Source organism: Babylonia areolata, chromosome 6 (genome assembly GCF_041734735.1).
Source record: "Babylonia areolata isolate BAREFJ2019XMU chromosome 6, ASM4173473v1, whole genome shotgun sequence".
Classification (NCBI taxonomy): domain Eukaryota; kingdom Metazoa; phylum Mollusca; class Gastropoda; order Neogastropoda; family Buccinidae; genus Babylonia; species Babylonia areolata.
Window position 1 is genome coordinate 6155081 of NC_134881.1, and position 21288 is coordinate 6176368.

The 21288-nt window shown below is 40.5% G+C and overlaps 1 protein-coding gene across 1 annotated transcript in view; it reads left to right on the forward strand.

Annotated features, from left to right (window-relative positions):
- LOC143283264 (uncharacterized) overlaps nucleotides 1–20527 on the forward strand; it is a 22436-nt gene extending 1909 nt beyond the window's left edge. Inside the window, exons 2-11 of the mRNA XM_076589446.1 lie at nucleotides 1724–1839; nucleotides 3250–3387; nucleotides 5208–5348; nucleotides 6646–6743; nucleotides 9242–9383; nucleotides 10342–10406; nucleotides 12896–12930; nucleotides 14820–14864; nucleotides 17801–17905; nucleotides 19958–20527. Coding sequence (XP_076445561.1) covers nucleotides 1751–1839; nucleotides 3250–3387; nucleotides 5208–5348; nucleotides 6646–6743; nucleotides 9242–9383; nucleotides 10342–10406; nucleotides 12896–12930; nucleotides 14820–14864; nucleotides 17801–17905; nucleotides 19958–20326 — 1227 coding nt within the window. The 5' untranslated portion in view covers nucleotides 1724–1750 and the 3' untranslated portion in view covers nucleotides 20327–20527. The remainder of the gene's footprint in view (nucleotides 1–1723; nucleotides 1840–3249; nucleotides 3388–5207; nucleotides 5349–6645; nucleotides 6744–9241; nucleotides 9384–10341; nucleotides 10407–12895; nucleotides 12931–14819; nucleotides 14865–17800; nucleotides 17906–19957) is intronic.
- The last annotated feature ends 761 nt before the right edge of the window (nucleotides 20528–21288 follow it).

Below are 21288 nucleotides of genomic sequence, written 5' to 3' on the forward strand. Positions count from 1 at the left end.
GGTTACAGGATCTTTAACGTGCGTATTTGATCTTCTGCTTGCATATACACACGAATGGGGTTCAGGCACTAGCAGGTCTGCACATATGTTGACCTGGGAGATCGTAAAAATCTCCACCCTTTACCCACCAGGCGCCATCACCGTGATTCGAACCTGGGACTCTCAGATTGAGAGTCCAACGCTTTAACCACTCGGCTATTGCGCCCGTCTGTACACACTTCAATGTTATGGATTTTTTTTTTTTTTTTTTTTTTTTCCAGAGAAGTGCTTCAGCTTCTTATGTTCATGTGACTTGATCAACAACCTCTTTCCAGAAGTTTTCTCCAGCACCAGTAATACTGATAGTGCAGATATTACCTGACTTTACTATCGGTATCAAAGATAATGAATGGAACTGGAAGATGACACATTGTAAGTCACTAGAGTGGTTGTTTTTGTGACTGCTGGATATAGGCTTGCCATGCACAGTGAAACTTGATTTAAAAGATTATAAAAAAACAAAACCAACAACATTTAAAAACAACAAAAGAAAAACAGAAATTGAGAAAACATGCACAGTTTTCTGTAGATGTCTTTTTTTTCTTTTTTTAAAAATTCATTGTTAGATATAATAGTATTGCTAAAATGTTTTGATGCAGTTCTAGACCAGTAGATGCTGTGGCATGAACAAGTGAGTTGTTTGGGAGGGGAGAAGGGAACTCTCTATCTTGCACTGCATTTTCTGTATTTAACAGAACTCTGATCTTGGACTAAGTTTGAAATTCCAGTGTCACACAGTATAACTTTGTCCTCTGTATCTTAATTTAATTTATGTCGTAAAATATAATAACTATGTGTTTCATTTGGACAATGAATTCCCACTTGGTGTCTTTATAAGTGAACAGATGTGTGAAAAAAAAAAAATCAAATATATATAATTCTGAGATATATCTGATTGACACATTGACAGTCAAGTGTATTGAATGATTCATATATGTATGGTAATTGGTATAGTGATGCACAAGTTAATATTCTACTTTGATAAGATGGAAATGATAGTTCAAACTGTTAACACACTATTTTGACTGGACACAGAACAAGTTCATGATAAGAGCATAGTCAATTTCACCTGATCAGGTCAAACGGCCAGTAAAGGAAACAGAATAAGTGTCATGATTAATCCAAACATAACAGCATATAAATCTATCTTTTTTATATATCATTATAATGGACAGGACATTCTCTGATTTAGTCAACAACATCATTTAGATAAACCAAGCCGAATTCATTATTCAATCATCAATGTGACAGAAATTAAGAGTGATATGATCTGTCGACAAATTCCTCGAAGTGTCCACAAGCAAAACAGAGGTAAAACTGGAACTTTTAAAAACATAACAGAAGACAGTTGACAGGTGGTAGTAAAACAAAAGAGCCTTGGAGTTGGAATATTGGATTTCTCATCAATTAAAAAGACATTACAACAACAAATGAAAGAGAGATAGAGTTTAAAAAAAAAAAACAACAAAAAACCAACAGTGACAAGCAGTACACTAACACTAACATGCTGAAATTGAGTTCCAAACAAGTTCTCAACTGCCGTGAGGAAATTTCAGCAGCAACAAAAAAACTGTGATTGTGATTGCACGTATCCCCTTTTTTTCTTTTTCTTTCTTTCTGGAAATCATCTCACTTGAATTCTTTTTAAGTAATTTGTGTTAATTTCACTTTTGATGTCTTGCAGAGAGCAGGTGAAAGCGGAAAGTGAAGCATGATGGAGGAAGCGAAAAAGTCCATCCCTGCAATCGACATTCTACAACGTGATTGTCTTTCTAGTTATGATTCAGTCGCTTGCACCAGGTGAAGTACCCAGACTGAATTTATTTGTTTGACTTGGGTTTGTTTCTTCATTTGTTTAACATTTCATTGTTGACTCTGTTTTCAAGTTAAAAAAAAAAAAAAGGTATCCCCCCCAGGCCCCCACCATTTACCACTGTAGGGATGTCAGGAGCTCTTGCAGTATGAATACAGAATAGATGAATACTATCTTCACCTTCAGGAAATTCTGTGCTTGAAATTTCCTCTTTTGTGAATAAGATTGTTCTCGTTGTTCCTGGCTTTTTCTTTTTCTTTCTGTCATTTATTTTTTCCCTTTTTTTCTGCCTTGATTGTCCATTTATGTAGCAATTCCTCTATGATGTTTACGTTAGACTTTAGAAACCTTTTGCATAAAAACATTTTTTTTTTTTCTTGAAAATATTCCTCTTCTGCTGAAAAAAGTTGAAAGTCAAGATACACCAGAAACATGCATGAACTCAGTAACATAATATTTGAAATGATAAGGGGAACAAAATAAAGGGGAAAAAAAAGCTTACAGTTGGGCTAACAGCAAAACAAGAGCTGTATCATCAATGGTTTCTCCACTGCAGTGGCAGTTTCATTTGTAGCCTAGTCTTTAGCAAAGGACTATGACTCTCAGATTAGGAGGCAAGATAGTACTGGCTTTTTGTGCTTTGGGGCCAGTTAGCCTTTGGGGACCATCCTAGCGCTGACTGTCCTGAAGCCCTCATGGCTGAGAGAGTGGGGAGGTAACTTGGGCAAGACACTCTCCACTTTGATCAAATTCTAGTCCAGATGATCTGGATAGCGGTTGCCTCTTCTGTTGTTCTGATGGTCATAGTTTTACACAACTGACTGTTAAGTCATGTGTGTGTCTGTGCGTGAGTGTTAGTGTGTGTTGGAGTGCAACAGTTGTACTATTGATAGTATGCTACTTTGTGAGTTTTATGCATTGTGTTTTATTATAATATTAATGATTTTGTTTTATGTTTCTACTACTTTTTATATGCTTTCTTGTTTCACTTTAGGTACTGGATTGTAGAGCGCTTATAGCTTGCTTATGCTTGTATTATAGCGCTATATAAAAATAATTTGGTGTCATATACTGTACCATGTCAAACTGATGCAAACTAGGCCTATTGGTTTGCTCTGCTTGGCCAAATTTCGCGCGGCTAACAGTGAAAAGACGGGCCCACCGCTCTCAGCCAATCAAACGCCTCTAAAAACTATAAGCGCTTAATCATTCCTTTGGCCAAGGCTCTCCACGCCATCTTGTCAGGTTTACGCTCTGTCTCGTCTTACGCTTTTTTTCGGCTATTCAGCGTATCCTTTTGGCCTTATTTTGTTGCATGCGGCTTGTAAAATTATTAAATTATTATTATTATAAGTGTTATACATGCACACATTATGAGATGTGAACCTGTGTTTCAGAAATGTGGTGCTGTGTGTGCTGTCGGTGTGCACGGCCTTGCTGTGTGTGGTGCGTGTCATTCGCCTTCACATGCAGCACAGTCAGGCCTACCACCACTACTGCATCTTCTACCTGGCCACCTTCAGCTGTTGTATGGGGTATGCACAGTGCTCCCTCCATTTGGGGGCTTTTTGTCAAAGTTCTGCATGTGTGTGTGTGTGTGTGTGTGTGTGAGGCAAAGCTTTATATGATAGCTATGGGTCGGTATGGTGAAGTGTGTATGTGTGTGTGAGGTACAGCTTTATATGATGGCTGTGCGTGTGTTTTTGTTAGGCAGATATTTACGGCAGCGCTTTATATGATAACTTTGTTTGTGTATGTGGTGTGTGTGTGTGTGTGTGTGTGTGTGTGTGTGACAGAGCTTTATATGATAGCTCTGTTTGTGTATGTGGTGTGTGTGTGTGTGTGTGACAGAGCTTTATATGATAGCTCTGTTTGTGTATGTGGTGTGTGTGGAGGGGGTGGGGTGGGGGGCAGAGCTTTATATAGCACTGTTTGTGTATGGTGTGTGTGAACTGTGTACGTGGTTTGTGTATATTGTGTATGTGTTCTCTCTGTGTGTGTGACAGAGCTTTGATGGATCTGTGAAAATATTTGGTATGTATGTGTGCCTGTGTGTGTGTGTGTGAGGCAGAGCTTCATATATGCTAACTGTGTGTGTGTGTGTGTTTGTGAGGAGATGGAGGGTATGTATGGGCAGTGTATGTGAAAAAGAGTGTGAGACAGCTTGATTATAAAATATAACTATTAAAAGGGTTTGGATTTTGCGAGAGATTTCATTGTATCAGATATTCAGTTTATTGTACTAAGTTTTATCAGGTTTGAAAACAGTTTTCCCGTTCAGAAAGAGGATTAGATACTTCAGCAAAAATTAATGGTTACCCAACTCAAAAAAAAAGCTGTATCTATTAGCGAATCAGAGGGTGACCGACATATTTTAACAGCAAGTCCCAAACTGTGCAGTCTCTTTATGACTGTCTTTTACTCTGGTCTGGGATAGTGGACTTTTTGAAGACAGAAGGTGGAAGGCATAGACTAAGCTGACAACACTGTACCTTATAGTGGTGTGGTGGGTTAGTGGTAATGACTAAATGAGCTGGTTAGGAAGCAAGTACCCACTGGTTCGAGTCCAAAATATGGGTTGAGAATTTTACTCCCCCCTACACTAGACCTCATATAGTGGTATAGGTGCTTGTCGTTCAGATAAGGTGATCAACCAAAGTTCCATACACAGTATGCACTAAGCACATGTAGAAGAACCCATGGCAACAAAAAGGGTCATCCATGGCAAAATTGTGTTGAAAAATCCACTTTTAAGTTGTGAAACAAATACACTTGCAGACAGAAAAGAAAAACAAGGTAGTGCTGCACTGTGGTGACACGCTGTCCCTGGGGAGAGCAGCCCGAATTTCACACAGAGAAATCTGCTGTAATACAATGCGGTGCAATGTTGTACAGAAGTACAATACAACATAATATAGTACATTACAACACAACGCAATATAATTCAAAACAGTGCAATGCAGCACAGCATCAAATTTGGAGTGATGGCCTAGAGGTAACACGCTCCTCTAGAAAGTGAGATAATCTCAGTACGCTGGTTCGAATCACGACTCAGCTGGGTGCTAGTCATTCGGATGAGACGATAAACCAAGTTCCTGTGTGCAGCATGCACTTAGCGCATGTAAAAGAACCCACGGCAACAAAAGGGTTGTTCCTGGCAAAATTTGTAGAAAAATCCACTTCGATGAGAAAAACAAATAAAACTGCACGCAGGAAAAAATAACAAAAAAAATGGGTGGCACTGTATGGTAGCAACATGCTCTTCCTGGGGAGAGCAGCCCAAATTTCACACAGAGAAATGTGTTGTGATAAAAAAAATAAATACAAATACAAATGTGTGTTGTCACGATTGCAGAGGAATCAACTGGGTCCTTGGCGGCAGATCCCAGATGCATGTGGCCTTGCAGTTTCTCAAACTGATGATGTTTCTGGTGCTGTCCCACTTCTACTGGGTGCTGGCCTCTCGGGCTCTTCGCTGTGAGGCTGCGGTCAAAAGGTAGATAATATAATAATAATAATAATGGATACTTATATAGCACACTATCCAGAAATCTGCTCTAGGTGCTTTACAAAAACGCTTTTGTTAACATAAAACATTATATCTATGTTACATACACACACCAAAATGTGACTACACACGCACACACACGCACGCACGTACGCACACACACACACACACACACACTGCATACATACATTTTAACATACATGTGTATCTAACAGCTACCCTAACACATACGCACACATAGGCAGGCACAAACTTACATAAACACACGCACACACAATACACATTCATATACATGCATGTAGTTATGTACACATACATATGTATACACACATAGATGATATGTGATTTTTTTTTTTTTTTTTTTTTTTAATGATTTATACATTTTTTGTATAAATCACAAATTTTATTAGACCAAGCTCTTTCAGATTTCAGATGAGACAGAATACCATACTCCTGTATGCTGCATGCATTCAGCACAGATAAAAGAACCCACGGTTTCGAAAGGTTTGTCTGTGGCAAAATTTGTAAAAAAAAGAAAAATAAAGCCACTTGTCTTAAATGAGGCGCTGCGCTGTGGGGACAAGCCTTCTTCCTCTGGGAGAGCAGCCCAGATTTCACACAGAGAAACCTGTTGTGATGGTACAACACAAATAATGTACAAAAACGTTTGTGTGGGTATATTTACCAAATTTATTAAAAAAAAAAAAAAAAAATCTTGATTTGATTGGATTTTATGGGATTTTTATGATTTGTTGTTTTCAATGAAACACAGTCTATTCACTGCTGATTGTCTCGGTAATATTTTCTTTTATGAAATCAGAGTGGTTTTTAAATTATGTGAAACCATTTAAATGTTGTTGGGGGTTTTTTTTTTTGTTTTTTTTTTAATATAAGTAAATATCTCTTTGTGGAAAAATGTTTGTAAAATAATATGCTGTATATGATTTGTGATGAACTTTGGCTGTGAAGTTTTTGGTTTTTTTGTTGTTGTTTTTTGTAATCTTGGGATGATCAGTTATGCAGAAGGGCTGACATCTTCAGTACAGCCTTGTCTTATTTGCTTTAAGGAGCAGGGTTTTTTTAATGTGTTTTTTCATCACCCCATCCCCATTTTTTCCCCCTCCAGATGTGATGTGTTTAATTTTAAATTTGTTTTTTTAGTAGGACAGTCCTGATATGGCCCTGTGCAGTCGGCTGGACTGTAAGCAACAGTGTTATGTCATATAAACATATACAAATTTAATGTTATATACATGTTTGTGTGTGTGTGTGTGTGTGTGTGCAGGATCATGTACCCAGCAGTGGGAGTGGTGATGCTCTACTACATCATAACGGCGGTGCTGGCCATGTTGAACATGACTTCAGAAGACAGTCAGTGCATGGGTGAGTGGGAGGGGCCTGTTGGCTTGGTGTGTGTTGGGCATCGGGCCCCTGTTGGGAGTACCTGTGACAACAGGTTGTGGATGTAATTGTATTTGCAACTATGTAGTCATGGTGTGGTGTAGCCTAGTGGAAACACGTCCACCCAGGAAGCGAGAGAAATTTAATGCACCAGGTTGAATCCCTTGAGTGGTGGTCTGGACGCTGGTCATTTGAATGAGATAACCAACCAAGGTCCAGTGTATAGCGTGCGCTTTTAGCGCATGAAAAGAGCCCATGGCAACAAAAGGGTTGTCTCTGGCAAAAACAAATACACTTCCAGGCAGACAACAAAAATATGGGTGGCACTGCGTTGTAGCACTCTCCTTGGGTAGAACAACCCAAAACAGAAATCTGTTGTGACAAAAGAGTAATTCGGTACAACATGGGTGCAGCATCTTCCATTTGGCAACTGAAATAGATTTTTTTTTTTTTTTAAATTTTATGTCTATGGAAATTATGTCTTGTTTGTTTTTTGTTCATTGTATTAGGGCCCTAAGCCAACATCCTGACAGTGCAGCTTTGTTGGGTGGGCCACTGCCCACATCATCTGAATGGATGACTCCTGAATCCCCAAGCAGCCCTTAGGTGAAATCTGCCTTAGCAGTAGAAAGTTAGGTAGACCCACAGAATGCCTCAAAACTGTGTAAAGGCCAACTCTGTGTGTGCTGGAATCTTCCAAGAATAGTTACGGAGCGTGCCGAAGACAGGACAAGATGGCATGCTCTGGCACAGCGAGCACACTACAGCTTTGAGGAGCCTTGAGAAGAACTGCAGCAGCAGCAGCATTGCCAAGGCCCACAGAGAAGAAGCCGACGGGTGCAATACCCGAGTGGTTAAAGCGTTGGGACTGTCAATCTGAGAGTCCCGGGTTCGAATCATGGTGACGGCGCCTGGTGGGTAAAGGGTGGAGATTTTTACGATCTCCCAGGTCAACATATGTGCAGACCTACTTGTGCCTGAACCCCCTTCGTGTGTATATGCAAGCAGGAGATCAAATACGCACGTTAAAGATCCTGTAATCCATGTCAGCGTTCGGTGGGTTATGGAAACAAGAACATACCCAGCATGCACACCCCCGAAAACGGAGTATGGCAGCCTACATAGCGGGGTAAAAACGGTCATACACGTAAAAGCCCACTCGTGTGCATACAAGTGAACGCAGAAGAAGAAGAAGAAGGCAGTTTCCCTGCCCTCACTGCAGACGCCCATGGGGATCCAAAGTGGGACTCCTTAGACATACAGTCCAAGGATGAGAAGTGCATAGACATCATCATCAGATATGATGGTCTACCAAGATATCTTATGTTAAGGCAGGGATAGCACCAAAAGAAAGAAGTGTGAGACAGAAACTTTCTTTCTTTCCTTCCGTTACACGACCAACATCGACTTGCCGACGGCTCTGTCGTGGTTCATGCATGCTGGGTGTTTTCGTGTCTCCACAACCCACTGAACACTGACATGGGTTACAGGATCTTTAACGTGTGTATTTTATCTTCTGCATGTGTATACACACGAAGGGGGTTCAGGCACTAGCAGGTCTGCACATATGTGGGTGGACCTGGGAGATCGGAAAAATCTCCACCCTTTACCCACCAGGCGCTGTTACCGTGATTCGAACCCAAGACCCCTAGATTGAAAGTCCAACGCTCAGACCACCTGGCTGTTGTGCCCTTTATAGCAGTCTCCATGTTTTTAACAGCAGTCTCCATGTTCTTAGTTGTCTCCATGTTTTTTGTTTCCATGTTTTCAGTTGTGTGGACTCTGCAAAGTATATTATGTTTAGTGTGCACACATTGGATGGCTGAGCCCATCTCCCTGTCCCCTCCCCTCACCACCTCACCACTCCCACTTTCAGAGTGCTCAGTAAAAATCACCGCCGCTTTCCCTGTCTCTCTCAACCAATGGTGTCTTCCCAACAGTGACAGCAGAAGGGCTAACTGGGAACTTGAGTTCACAGACCAAACTCTTAAGTCTAAGCACTTCACTAACACAGAGTTGTTTGCACATCAGGCTGGCAACCTGGGAAGAGCCATCTTACAGCTGCCTTTAAAGCGCTCATCATTTGTTTACGCTTGAACCACGGAGCGTTTCGTTTTATTGGTGATGCGCAAGTTGCATTTTATTATTTGATTACTTTGTAATTGGTTTACTTCAGTTGATTTTGATTTACTCACGCATTCTTATTTATTGATTGAAATTTACACACAAATTGATTTATTATTATTTCTTTTTATTATATTCTCATGGGGAATTTAGCATTCTGGATAAAGAATGCTCTGTGGAAGCTTGTGCTGTGTAAAATACTTGCTTATGAATTTGTTAATTGATTGATGAAACGTTTAGTGTTGTATTCTGGATTAGATGCCTCCTTTTTTTTAGAAAAATAATTTTACCAGCAAATATGTCAATAATTGTTCTTTTAGAGATAATAACATATTGTTGTATTTTGTGGTGTGCAGATCCCTACTGGCTGCTGATGTCAGCCATGGAGGTAGTGTTGGTGCAGTTCTTTGCCCTGGCAGCTGTTCACATCACTCGCCGACTCAACGAAATCTCCACCCTCGACTCCGTGCGATGGGCCCAGAAGCGCGACTTGTGGTGGTGGGTGTTGGGTATTTGTGTGTGGGTGTAAGTGGGACGGAGGGGCGAAGGGGGGTGAGTGTGTGTTGTGTATGTGGTTGTGAGAGTGTGGTATGTGTATGTGTGAGTTTGTTAAAGGAGCAGGGTATATCTACTATACGCTTAATGCATTAAAATGATTTTTTTTTAAAAAGAAAAAAGAATATCTAACAGGCATGGAAGGATGTACAAGAAATTCAGTTCTTTCCTCCCAGCGTTGCTGTGTAGAATGGAAGTAAGTTGTTGCAGTTATGTCTATAACTCATTACAGCATACCTACAAAGGTTGTTTTGGTGTTCAGTTTTACTTGCTGGGTGTTTGTTTTTCATTTAATTTACAATTACACCTTTGGTAGTACAATTCTACTTTCTTGCCTTCACAATGTATTTCACGCTTGTGTTTGTGTACTTGTTTACTACTTTATGTCATTCATTACCCCCTAAAAAGTTGTTTTTAAAAAAATTGAAGTTGGTGTTTTTTGTTGTTTTTTAACTGGATGTTGAATGGAAAAATTATAATACAAAATAGGTTGTAACAAAATTAGATCAGCATTTTAATAATCACAGGCCATGCGATGAAGAAAAGCATTGAAATGAAATTTGAACTCTGATAAGTCACATGGTGTGTGTGCATCTGTGTGTGTGCGTGTGTACCTATGCATGTTCCTTTCTGCATGTGCTTGTGTGTGCACAAATTCTTACACACTGGGTTTGTGCAGATTCATAGAAGTCTGGAAAATTCTTGAAAATGTGAGAGCAGTGGTTTCAAGGGCAGGAAAAGTTCTCTGAAAAATATGGTTTGTCCTTCAGTGTCTGGAAGAGCCTTAGAATTTGAATTTCAGAAATGCCCTTGACTCTTACCGTTCAACAAAGAGCATGGACTTTTTGTTTGGTCTCATATGTGGGAACTTTATGAGACATGTCATGTGCTGTTTGTGCAGCATCGTGTTTGTGCTGGAGTTTTCTGCTGTGGTGACTCTTCTCTACGACATGACCATTCAGATAGGTAAGCATGGAGTGGAGTGATGGCCTAGAGGTAACGCGTCCGCCTAGGAAGCGAGAGAATCTGAGAGCGCTGGTTCGAATCACGGCTCAGCCGCCGATATTTTCTCCCCCTCCACTAGACCTTCAGTGGTGGTCTGGACACTAGTCATTTGGATGAGACGATAAACCAAGGTCCTGTGTGCAGCATGCACTTAGCGCACGTAAAAGAACCCACGGCAACAGAAGGGTTGTTCCTGGCAAAATTGTGTAGAAAAATCCACTTCGATAGGAAAAACAAATAAAACTGCACGCAGGAAAAAATACAAAAAAAAAAGGGTGGCGCTGTGATGTAGCGACGCGCTGTCCCTGGGGAGAGCATCCCGAATTTCACGCAGAGAAATCTGTTGTGATAAAAAGAGAAATACAAAAGAAAAGAAATACAAAGCAACTCTTTAGTGTGCAGAATCAAAGCTTAGGGAGGAGTTTTACTTAACTCACTCCGGACGATGGAACGCTATAGCATTCCTGATGTAAGGTAGCGTTCCGGACGATGGAACACTATAGCAGGTTTGACAATTAAAATTTTTTCCACATTATCCTCATGGTGTAGCATAACAATCACAGCTACACCGGGCATCGCGAACGTGTCACTGGTCGAATGGAAAGTTTCTTCATAAGATTCTGTAACAACACACTCCACAGCGAGGCAGCGAGTTCAGGACCCCACACGACAAGCTAATCTGCATACATATTGAAAATGGCGTCGCAAGCGATACAAGTGGAAATTTTTTTACCAAACTAGATCACGGCAGCGGCTTTTACCGCTGCTGAAGTGATTGATATGCTTCAAACTGAAGGTTTCGACATGACGAGGATGATGAAGACGTTGAATAAAGTATCTGCAGTGAAGAAAGCTGCCAGCAAAAAGGTACTGATAGTGACTCAACTTCTGAGAGCAGTGAAGAGGGGGGGAGGGGGGTGGGCGTTCACATGATGTGATAAGAGGGGTCAGTGGGTCAGATACAGTGAGTTTCATTCAGTTACTTTATGTTTTGTATTTTTTGTGATTTTTTTTTCCCTCACCCGAACAAATGGGTCGTCAGTAGGGAATAGCAAGGGAGAAAACTATTCGTCCGGAGTGAGTTAATGTCCTTTTTGACATACTGGTGATTAATGACATTTTGTTATAGTATTAATTTTCACGTTTGCATGTTATCATTTAATTGAAAGGTAAGAGGGGGTTGGTGGCCTGGGGGAGGTGATTGTTGAGTTTGGGGAAACCGGGAGGATGGAGTGGGGAATCAGAGATGAGTGTTTGATATAGATAAACGTACAATGAAAGAAAATTACCTGGTGGACTTTGTAAAAGAGAAGTTGTTAATTTAACAAGAGAAACAACTGATAACTAATGTAAAAAACTCAAGAACATCAAAGGCCCCAGTGACTTGTGATGACACAGGGTTGTGCAGGTAAGGCTTCATCAGCATGCAGTCAAAAATTATATGCTTAAATGTCACATCACTGAAACAAAAGTGCTCGATATTAGGGCAATATTTAGTCCATAATGAGTCCTGCTATTTTCTGAAAAATAAACTCAAACCAGGTCTGTGAATCAGACCAAAGTCTGAGGGAGTCCACTGATGATGTTTTATAAGGTTACTTTTCTGACAGAACAGCATGTTTTGGGTGTTGTTTTTCTTAACCCTTTCAGTACTGTGAGGATTACATGTTGTTCAGCATTCTCTGTCTGTAATGGGTTAACAGTAATTATTTAGATGATGTAGAACCGAAAAGAAGGACAGTTCTCATAGATCATTCACATAGTGCCTCACTTAACAATATATGCAGCGATCAATCTAAATATTATCATCACTTATTTACTCATTTACTGCCCATTATGCCCACTGGCATGTCGGGCAGCAAGAAAGAATCGCTACTGTTGACTGATTTGGGGCCAGTCTCCGAGTGGTGTTGTCTGGATCAAAAGAACCATTTCTGTTTTGGAACAGTTTAATTCTTGCAGTGAAACACTGTTGTGATCATACTAGAACTTACTATTATAAAAAAAAATAATAATAATAAAAAATAAAAAAAAAGTTTAAAAAAGAAGAAAAAAAGTTATCAGCCTGTGTGCAGACTTTGTCAGTGAGATTCCCGGATGTTTAGCAAAATTCATGCCTCTTCCCCACTTGTTAAACACTTACTTGAAAGATTGAAAAAAAAGGTTTGATGAATCCGGACTTAGTGCCTGAGCACTGCTTGGATGAAGGCAGGAAATCATGCAGCCTGCCACATACATTGTTCTGTGCTCTTAACAAAGTTGGGGGCGTGGAGGAGGGGGGGGGGATTCAGCTATCAAGTATGTAACACCATCTTTTGGTTTATAGCTTGTCCGTCTTTCTCATTTTCTCTGTCTTTGACTCTTGGTTCTGTTTTTTTCCTTCCAATTTTCTGGTGTTTGTGAATGAATAAGGAAAACCGGTCTGAAGAGTCTTTTTCTTTTTATTTCAGTTGGAGATAAAGAAGCAGGCTGTGGAGCCATATTTGTAAGTGAACTGTGAATGTATTTCTTCTTCTTTTTTGTTGGACTGTTTTCAGTCTTGTTTTCTTATGTGTTTGCAATTTTCTGGCATGTGTTTGAGTGGATATAGATGTACTGATCATGTACATGTATGTGTACATGTGTGTGTGTATACATATGTGTGCTGTAACATGTTTTGTAAACCAGTGAATTCACTAGTTAAAATTCACAACAACAAAAAATGGAAGTGGCGACGCTGAATATTTTCATCATCATGTCTTGTTTCTATAGATATGTTATCAACTAAATCAGGATTTTATAATAATAAAAAATTAAACAACAACAACAACAACAAAGAAACAAAAAAACAACAACAAAAAAACGTAGCATGTGCAAGCATTGAAAATGTAAATTGGCAACTGACCTCCTGAGTGTAAATCAGCAGTCTGATGATTTCTGTTTGATAACAGAGGGTTTGATCAAAGGGGGTTTGATGCAACACATAATTATCATCAACAACACAATTTCTGAGGATATCAGGACTCCCTCCAGTTATCTGCACGGATTAATCAGTTAAGCAGTTAAAAAAACAAACAGCAAGTTAGGAAGTTAAATGCAGATTTTCAAGGCTGGATCCAAAATAAAAACAATATTTAAAAACAAGGCATATAATTATATGGAAACAAAGCATATGAGTGTTAAGACAGCAAATATCTGAATGACAGTTGTTCAAATGGGTCAGGTTTCAGTTTCCACAATCATGTTAATTTTTTTTTTTTTTTTTTTCAATATTTGTTTGTAACAACAACAACAACAACAAAAAAAGGACTTTTCTGGAAAGCAACTTTTCAGGAACGCAATCCATGTGAAAAGTTTAATCCAATTATGCTGTTTGATATATGCAGATTACTGAAGAACCTCAAGCAAATCATGTAACACTGTTATTTCTGATCTGATCAAAGCTTTCACACCAAAGAAAGACAAATTTGAGACTCAGGTTCGCAAGTCGCATAGTGTTTGTCAGCTCAGTCATCAGTTCAGAAAAAAAGAAAGGCAAAAAATACAGAAGATTTGGGATTTATCTTTTACTTCATTTTTAGGTTGATCTATATACATATGAAGCTTTAGACAAACTTTTTTTGTTTTGTTTTGTGTTTGACAGAATCCAGAGAACAAGGCTGTTTGCTTTGTCTTAATCAAAAAAAGCACAACTGTGCTACACCACTTCTTGAAAGTCTTTACTGGCTGCCTACCTCTGCAGGGACAGACAGTAAACTCCCTAGTGACATTGCTGCAGTGCATTTTTCTAGATTCTTGCCATATATTCTGACACTGTTTGATGTGCATTTGGCACCAAACTGTCTTTTAGCCTTCATTTTGAAGAACTAATATGGTCAAAGATTTTTTTTTTTTTTTCTTCTCAGCTGCCACATTCTGGAATTATTCGTCTTTGGAATCATTGTTCAAATTAATGTTCTGGAAACACCTTCCTGTTGAAACACTAATTGCTGTTGGCTGTTGCTAGCTGGATTCTGTAGTGTGCATGTTGGGGGTGGGGGTGAGGGGGGGGGAGGTTGCTTTAATGTGTGTTTAAGTAAGTGTGTATGCAGAAGGACGTTTGTGTGTGTTTGTGTTCATATATAATATTAAATGTATACATTTTTTGTTAGGTTTTTTGTTTTTTGTTTTTTTTTTTTTTTTTTTAAGCACCGGAAGCAGATAATGTGGATAAGTGCTACAGAAATTGTCTTGAAACGGTTGGAATGTGTTTGTGCGTATCAGTTGTTTCTCAGCTATCAGTGATGTAGTTTCTGTCAGCAGATGGCGTGAAACCGCCCATAGAACACAGACCATTGAATGCTTGAGTTTTCACTTGTGTGAAATGACTTAAATTTCCTCTATTCTGTGTTGCAGAATTATAAGCAGTCTCTTTACTCTCCCATCTTTGGAACATTCATGGTAAGTTGGTTTTTATCTGTGTTGGGGTTTTGTCTTAAAAAGAAAAAAAATAAAAATTTTTTTTTTTTTTTTTTTTTACTCTTCAGTAGAAAGTGTAATAAATTTTTTTGTCTTCAGCAGTACATGTAACTCCATTACTGCTGAAGTTTGGTGAAATGAGATCAACGTGACATGAATTTAAAGTGCAAGAACAACTACCTGTGTAATTTTAACCCTTTCAGTGACAGTTCTATTTTGTGTTCAGTGACAACTATTTGCCAAGGGCTGTTTTGGTCATGGAAGGTAATGATTAAGGGAAAGAAACTACTAAAACAAAGTATACTAAACTACTAAAACAAACGTCAGTCTTATCTCGGTGAGGCAAGGTCCCTTCACTGATGAGCATACTGATGAGCAGCAGTCAGTGGGTCAACTGGTGGAACTGAATGTTGTTATTTTTTAAGGGGGAGGAGGTATGATTGGCAGGTGGGGGGGTGTGGGGGTGGGGGTATTTCCCTTGTATTTTCTCAACAACAAAAAAATCTTTTTCTCCCATTGAAAATTCTATAACATTTCCATGTTTGAAAGTGCATTCCCATTGCATCAAAAGTGTGTTCTGTCGTTTATTTTTCTGTTGCAAAATGCTTTTTGGGTTTGGCATTGGAGTATGACAGCTCACTGTCTTCCAACTTCAAAACAAAGTATACTAAACTACTAAAACAAATGTCAGCCTTATCTCGGTGAGGCAAGGTCCCTTCACTGATGAGCAGCAGTCAGTGGGTGAACTTGTGGAACTGAATGTTTGGGTGTTGTTGTTTTTTAAGGGGGAGGAGGTATGATTGGCAGGCGGGGATTTGGGGGGGCGGGGAGGGGGGGGGGGGTATTTCCCTTGTATTTTCTCAGCAACAAAAAAAAAAAATCTTTTTCTCCCATTGAAAATTCTATAACGTTTCCATGTTTGAAAGTGCGTTCCCATTGCATCAGAAGTGTGTTCTGTCGTTTATTTTTCTGTTGCAAAATGCTTTTTGGGTTTGGCATTGGAGTATGACAGCTCACTGTCTTCCAACTTCAAAGCAAAATTTGGCAAACGAATGTCAGGTTTGTACAACTCCAACCAACCAGCCAACCAACCTAACCCAGACATCCAGCCAGCCAGAACGTGTTGACTGCCAACTAGTTAGCACACCAGCCTAAACCTAAACGCACAGTTGTATGTCACTGAAACATGGATAAATGTGTCAGACCTTCCTGTTAACACACCCTCAACTATTCTATCATTTGGGCGCCACATGAAAGGACTGTTTACCAGGTTCATCCAGGTCTGTTACTTAAGCAAGAATTAAATACAAAGTTGCGTGCCTCTGCTGTTCTGCTTTCCACTCTGCAGGACCTACTTATCTTTCTGACCTTATCGGTGTTTGCACTCCCACAAGAAATCTCTGCTCTTCCTCTTACTGTTACCTTTTGAAACTTCCTCGCGTCAATACAAGAACCTGTGGTGAACGTTCTTTCTTCTTTGCTGCTCCTCACATCTGGAACAACCTTCCTTATCACATCCATGCATCTGATTCTATTTCTGCTTTTTGCTCATCACTAAAGACGCATCTTTTTAAAACCTGTCTATAAGTACTCTCAGCTTCCTTTTCTCCAACACCACCCATGTCAGCTCACTTTGGATGTATGTAGAGTGGGAAAGGTAGAATGTGAGTGGGGGGAGGGGTTTTGAGAAAGAGTGGTCATGAATGTTTTATGTTACTTGTTATATTTTTCTTTCATGTAAAGTGCCCTGAGCTCTTAGTGAGAAAGGGTGCTATATAAATGTACATTATTATTATTATTATTATTGTTTTTGTGTGTCAAGTTATGGGTCTCTGTGCATTATTTTCCTGTCCATTCTGCAGTGTTGTCAATCATTTTTGCTGTCTTCCCCCTTCTCTCCCTCCCTCAACAGTTGCTTGGAGGATTGTTGTAGGATTATTATTACTACTACATTTTTTTTTCTTTTCTTTTTTTAAAATTTATATATATATATATATATATATATATATATTATAATTATTATTTATTTATTCATTTACTTATTTATGTAAGCTTATCTATTATTTATTCACCTTTTTTTTTTTCTCAAGGCCTGACTAAGCACGTTGGGTTACGCTGCTGGTCAGGCATCTGCTTTGCAGATGTGGTGTAGCGTATATGGATTTGACCGAACGCAGTGACGCCTCCTTGAGCTGCTGAAACTGAAACTGAAACTGTAGCACAGCCATTGGATCTTGTTACGTGGCCAACCCAAAGTTGTTTTCTTTTCCCAGCTGATGTCAGCAGATCTTGATACAGTCAGTGTTCTTCTTCTGTCCGTGAAGAATCTTTGGGGGAGCTGCTCAGAACTGTTCACCAGATTCCTCCAGGTCTGTGGGTTGTGTGTCAGAGTCGGGGTCTCTGCAAATGGTTTTCCTGTCCATTCTGCAGTGTTGCCAGTCCATCGTTGATGTTTTTTCTGTCTTCCCTTCTGTCTCTGCCTCCCTCAACAGTCCTTGGAGGATTGTGTTGGCAAGGCCATTGGATCTTGTTACCATGTCCATAGCAATGTAGTTTTCTTTTCTCAGCTGATGTCAGCAGATCTTCATAAGGTCCAGTGTGCTGCTTGATGGTTTAGTGCACTTGATCATTGGTGATGTGATCAGTGTAGCTGATGTTTAGTATCTTGCGGTAACACCTTGTTTCCCTGGCTTGATTTCTTCTTTCCATATCCGCCAGGAGTGTCACGTCTTGCTTGCAAGCAGGAGGTTGGATTGTATCGGTGCATGCCGGAGTCTTGATTTTGTGTTTCATGGAAATGCTGCTGACCTTTCATGTGTGTGTTTCAGTTGGGACAGTGCTGATGTTACCTTTGCTACACTTAGGAGGATTTCTGGCTTGGATCCTTTATTTGTGTGTGTGTGTGTGTGTGTGTGCAGGTGATCAAATTGCTGATCCCCATCTGGGCTATGCTGTACGCCTTCCAACCCAACGTGGTCAATGGAGATCAGGAGCAGACCTACCCAGCCTACAGTGAAGATGGGGTAAGTGCTTATGGGTGATTTGTATTGTGTTGTATTGTATATTACCTATTGTCAAAACCAATTACTTAATGTAAAATGTGTCTTCCCAAGGAAGAGTGCATCAGCATAGTGCAGTGCCACCGTTTTATTTATTTATTTTTCTTTATTATTATTTTCAAAGGATCAGATAGAAATTTGCCAAGCACAGCCGAGAGAATGTTGTGTTTATGTCTGAATTTTAGTGAAAAGGGGTTTACCAGAAACTACATTTTCTTTTTTTAGCTCTTGGTTGATCGATGTAAAGTATGCACCAAGGAAATGCTGGCAGTTGCAAGCCTAACCTAACATGAAAACTAAAACAGTCATTTGTAAGTCCTCGGAACCCCCCCCCCCCCAACTCTTCTGAACTGTTTTTTTGCAACTTGAAGAATGCTTTGTTCAAAATGACAGTTGACAGTATCATTTTCTATATTAGCTTTTCAAAGTAGAGAGAGAGGGACTACCAGTATGTGAAATTTTAATTGTATATGTACAAAAAGCAATATAAACATTTTCGCTTATCTTTTGTTTTAAGTGAGATGTGAGGTTTGGGAACGTCATCAAAGATGTTTGTTTACTTTGTTGTTTTTTTATTTGCTTCTTTATTGTACATCATCTGCATGACTTCATTTTTTTCTTTTAATGAGGGGAGGATTGCTTTCTTGTTTTTTTCTCTCTTTTTTTTTTCCTGTTTGAACAAAATATGATAATAATGACTGCTCTTGTTGTTTGGTCAGAATATCAGATCAAAGTGCCAAGTTTAGAGAATACAAAAAATATAAATATAACAGTAAATGCAGTTTGCATATAATTAGGCTTCATTTTTGATTTTTTTGTGCCCATCCCAGAGGTGCAATATTGTTTTAAACAAGATGACTGGAAAGAACTGAATTTTTCCTATTTTTATGCCTAATTTGGTGTCAACTGACAAAGTACTTGCAGAGAAAATGTCAATGTTAAAGTTTACCACGGACACACACACACACACACACACAGACAACCGAACACCGGGTTAAAACATAGACTCACTTTGTTTACACAAGTGAGTCAATAAAAATATATTACAGATTACAGAAAAGAACCAAAAAAAAAATAAACAAAGAGATGAACAAGTATCACTTGCTTTCAAATTCAAGTACACAGTCACTCACACAGAATCAGTTGCTTGAATTTTTACACTCTGTCGTTCAGAAGAATCATCAGTAATACTTTCTGCTGGTCCTTCACTGTCAGAACAATGAAATAACATCTGCAGCAATGCCTGAACATTGTCACCACACCACAGACTCTGACCAGTCACGAAGACTACATTGTGAAAACATAGACTGGAAACTCTCACTAGTCTCAGTCACAAGATTCGGTTCATGTCAGACTCTTCTTCTTCTTCTTCTGCGTTCGTGGGCTGCAACTCCCACGTTCACTCGTATGCACACGAGTGGGCTTTTTTATGTGTATGACCGTTTTTACCCCGCCATGTAGGCAGCCATACTCTGTTTTCGGGGGTGTGCGTGCTGGGTATGTTCTTGTTTCCATAACCCACCGAACGCTGACATGGATTACGGGATCTTTAACATGCGTATTTGATCTTCTGCTTGCATATACACACGAAGGGGGTTCAGGCACTAGCAGGTCTGCACATATGTTGACCTGGGAGATCGTAAAAATCTCCACCCTTCACCCACCAGGCGCCGTCACCGTGATTCGAACCCGGGACCCTCAGATTGACAATCCAACGCTTTAACCACTAGGCTATTGCGCCCGTCGGTTCATGTCAGACAACACAGCGGAATTCTTTCACTTCAGACTCGGTCAAGGTGAGAAGGTTAGTCTGTTTCCTATTGTGCAGGAAAGTTGGCTGCAGCTGTCAAAGCTTTGTTACAATGTGAAAAACAGGGTTGTTTTTTTTTTTAATAACACGACCTCTCGATGTGGACTAAAGTCACCTATGGAAGGGTGAACTGTCTAATCGAAAGTCCTATATGGTGGCGAAGGAGTTAAACTGACTGACTGTTCTGTGTGTGTGCTGCTCTACAGACGTGCGGGTCGGCCTACAGCGACGACTCGCAGTACCGCCAGCTGTACCACCCGACAGACATGTACCACAGCGTGGCCAACAGCTGCCTGCCCGACCTCTCCTCCCCCTCCCCCAACATGGGGGGTGGGGGTGGTGGTGGGGGCGGCGGCGGAGGAGGGGGGGGAGGAGGGCTGAGCAACCCGGCCATGTGCCGCCACTCGACGGCCACGCTGGAGCCCATCTGCGAGGAGGGTCTGTCGCTGGGCGGCGGGGGGGGTCGCAAGGGGTCGCACGGCGGGATGCTGGCCGCGGCCCGCAACATCCCCAAGGAGAGCGGCAAGTGCTTCAGCTGGCTGACCAACCCCTCCCCTGGCAAGATCTATCTGTAGAACTGTCTGTGGTGTTTTTGTGTGTGTGGAGGGAGGTGGTGGTGGAGGGGACAACTTTTTTGGGGGGGAAGGACTGGGGAGGAAGACAAGGTCTGTCTGTAATTCTGGGTTATTTATTTATTTATTTATTTATTTTTTTTAATTTTTGTGGGGTGTTGGTGGTAGGTGCAGCAACAGTCTATCATAAGGACTGGGAGTGTGTGTTAGAGGGGCAAGACCTGTCTGTATTTCTGTGTCTTGGCGGGCGAGGGGGGGTTGGGGGGGGGCATCAACAACAGCTTTTGGATAGGATTGTGTGTATGCGACCATTTTCCTGGCATCTATCTGTAGTTCTATGAGTTTGTTTTGTTTTTTTGGGGGGTAGGGGTGGGGGGTGGGGGGGGGTTAACAACAGCTTTTGGAAAGTGTTGTGGGGGGAGGGGGTGGGGAAGGGGTTTTTTGTTGTTGTTCTTTTTGTGGAGGGGCTGGGTGGGGGGGGGGGCAGGGGGGGGGGGGGGGGGGGGGGTTGGACAACAGCTTTGGGAATGATCTTGTGTGTCTTTAACCCTTCCTATGGCAAGGTTTCTATTGGGAAGTCTGTTTTTTGTGGGGTGGGGGTTAGGGGGGCAGCAACAGCTTTGGAAAGGATTTTCGGTTGGGTGTTTGTGTGTGAGGGTGCTTGGGGGTGGGTGGAGGGAGGGGGCGGGTTTTTGTGTTTTTGTCTCGGCTATTCCTTCATGGGTGTAGTGCATCTGTTCTCATGGGGCTTTTGTTGTTGTTGTTTGTTTTTGTCCCAGAATTTCAGGTTCATTTCAGAGAGGGTTTATTCATGGAAGATGTTTCTTGAACTTGAACTGTGAGACAGAATTTTTTTTGTAGTCTTTTTTCAGCAGCTTTTTTTTTTTTCTTTCTTTTTTTCTTTTTTTTTTTTCTTGGGGATGGGGTGGTGGGTCTGTTTCCTTTAAAGTCAGTTCTTCACAGGG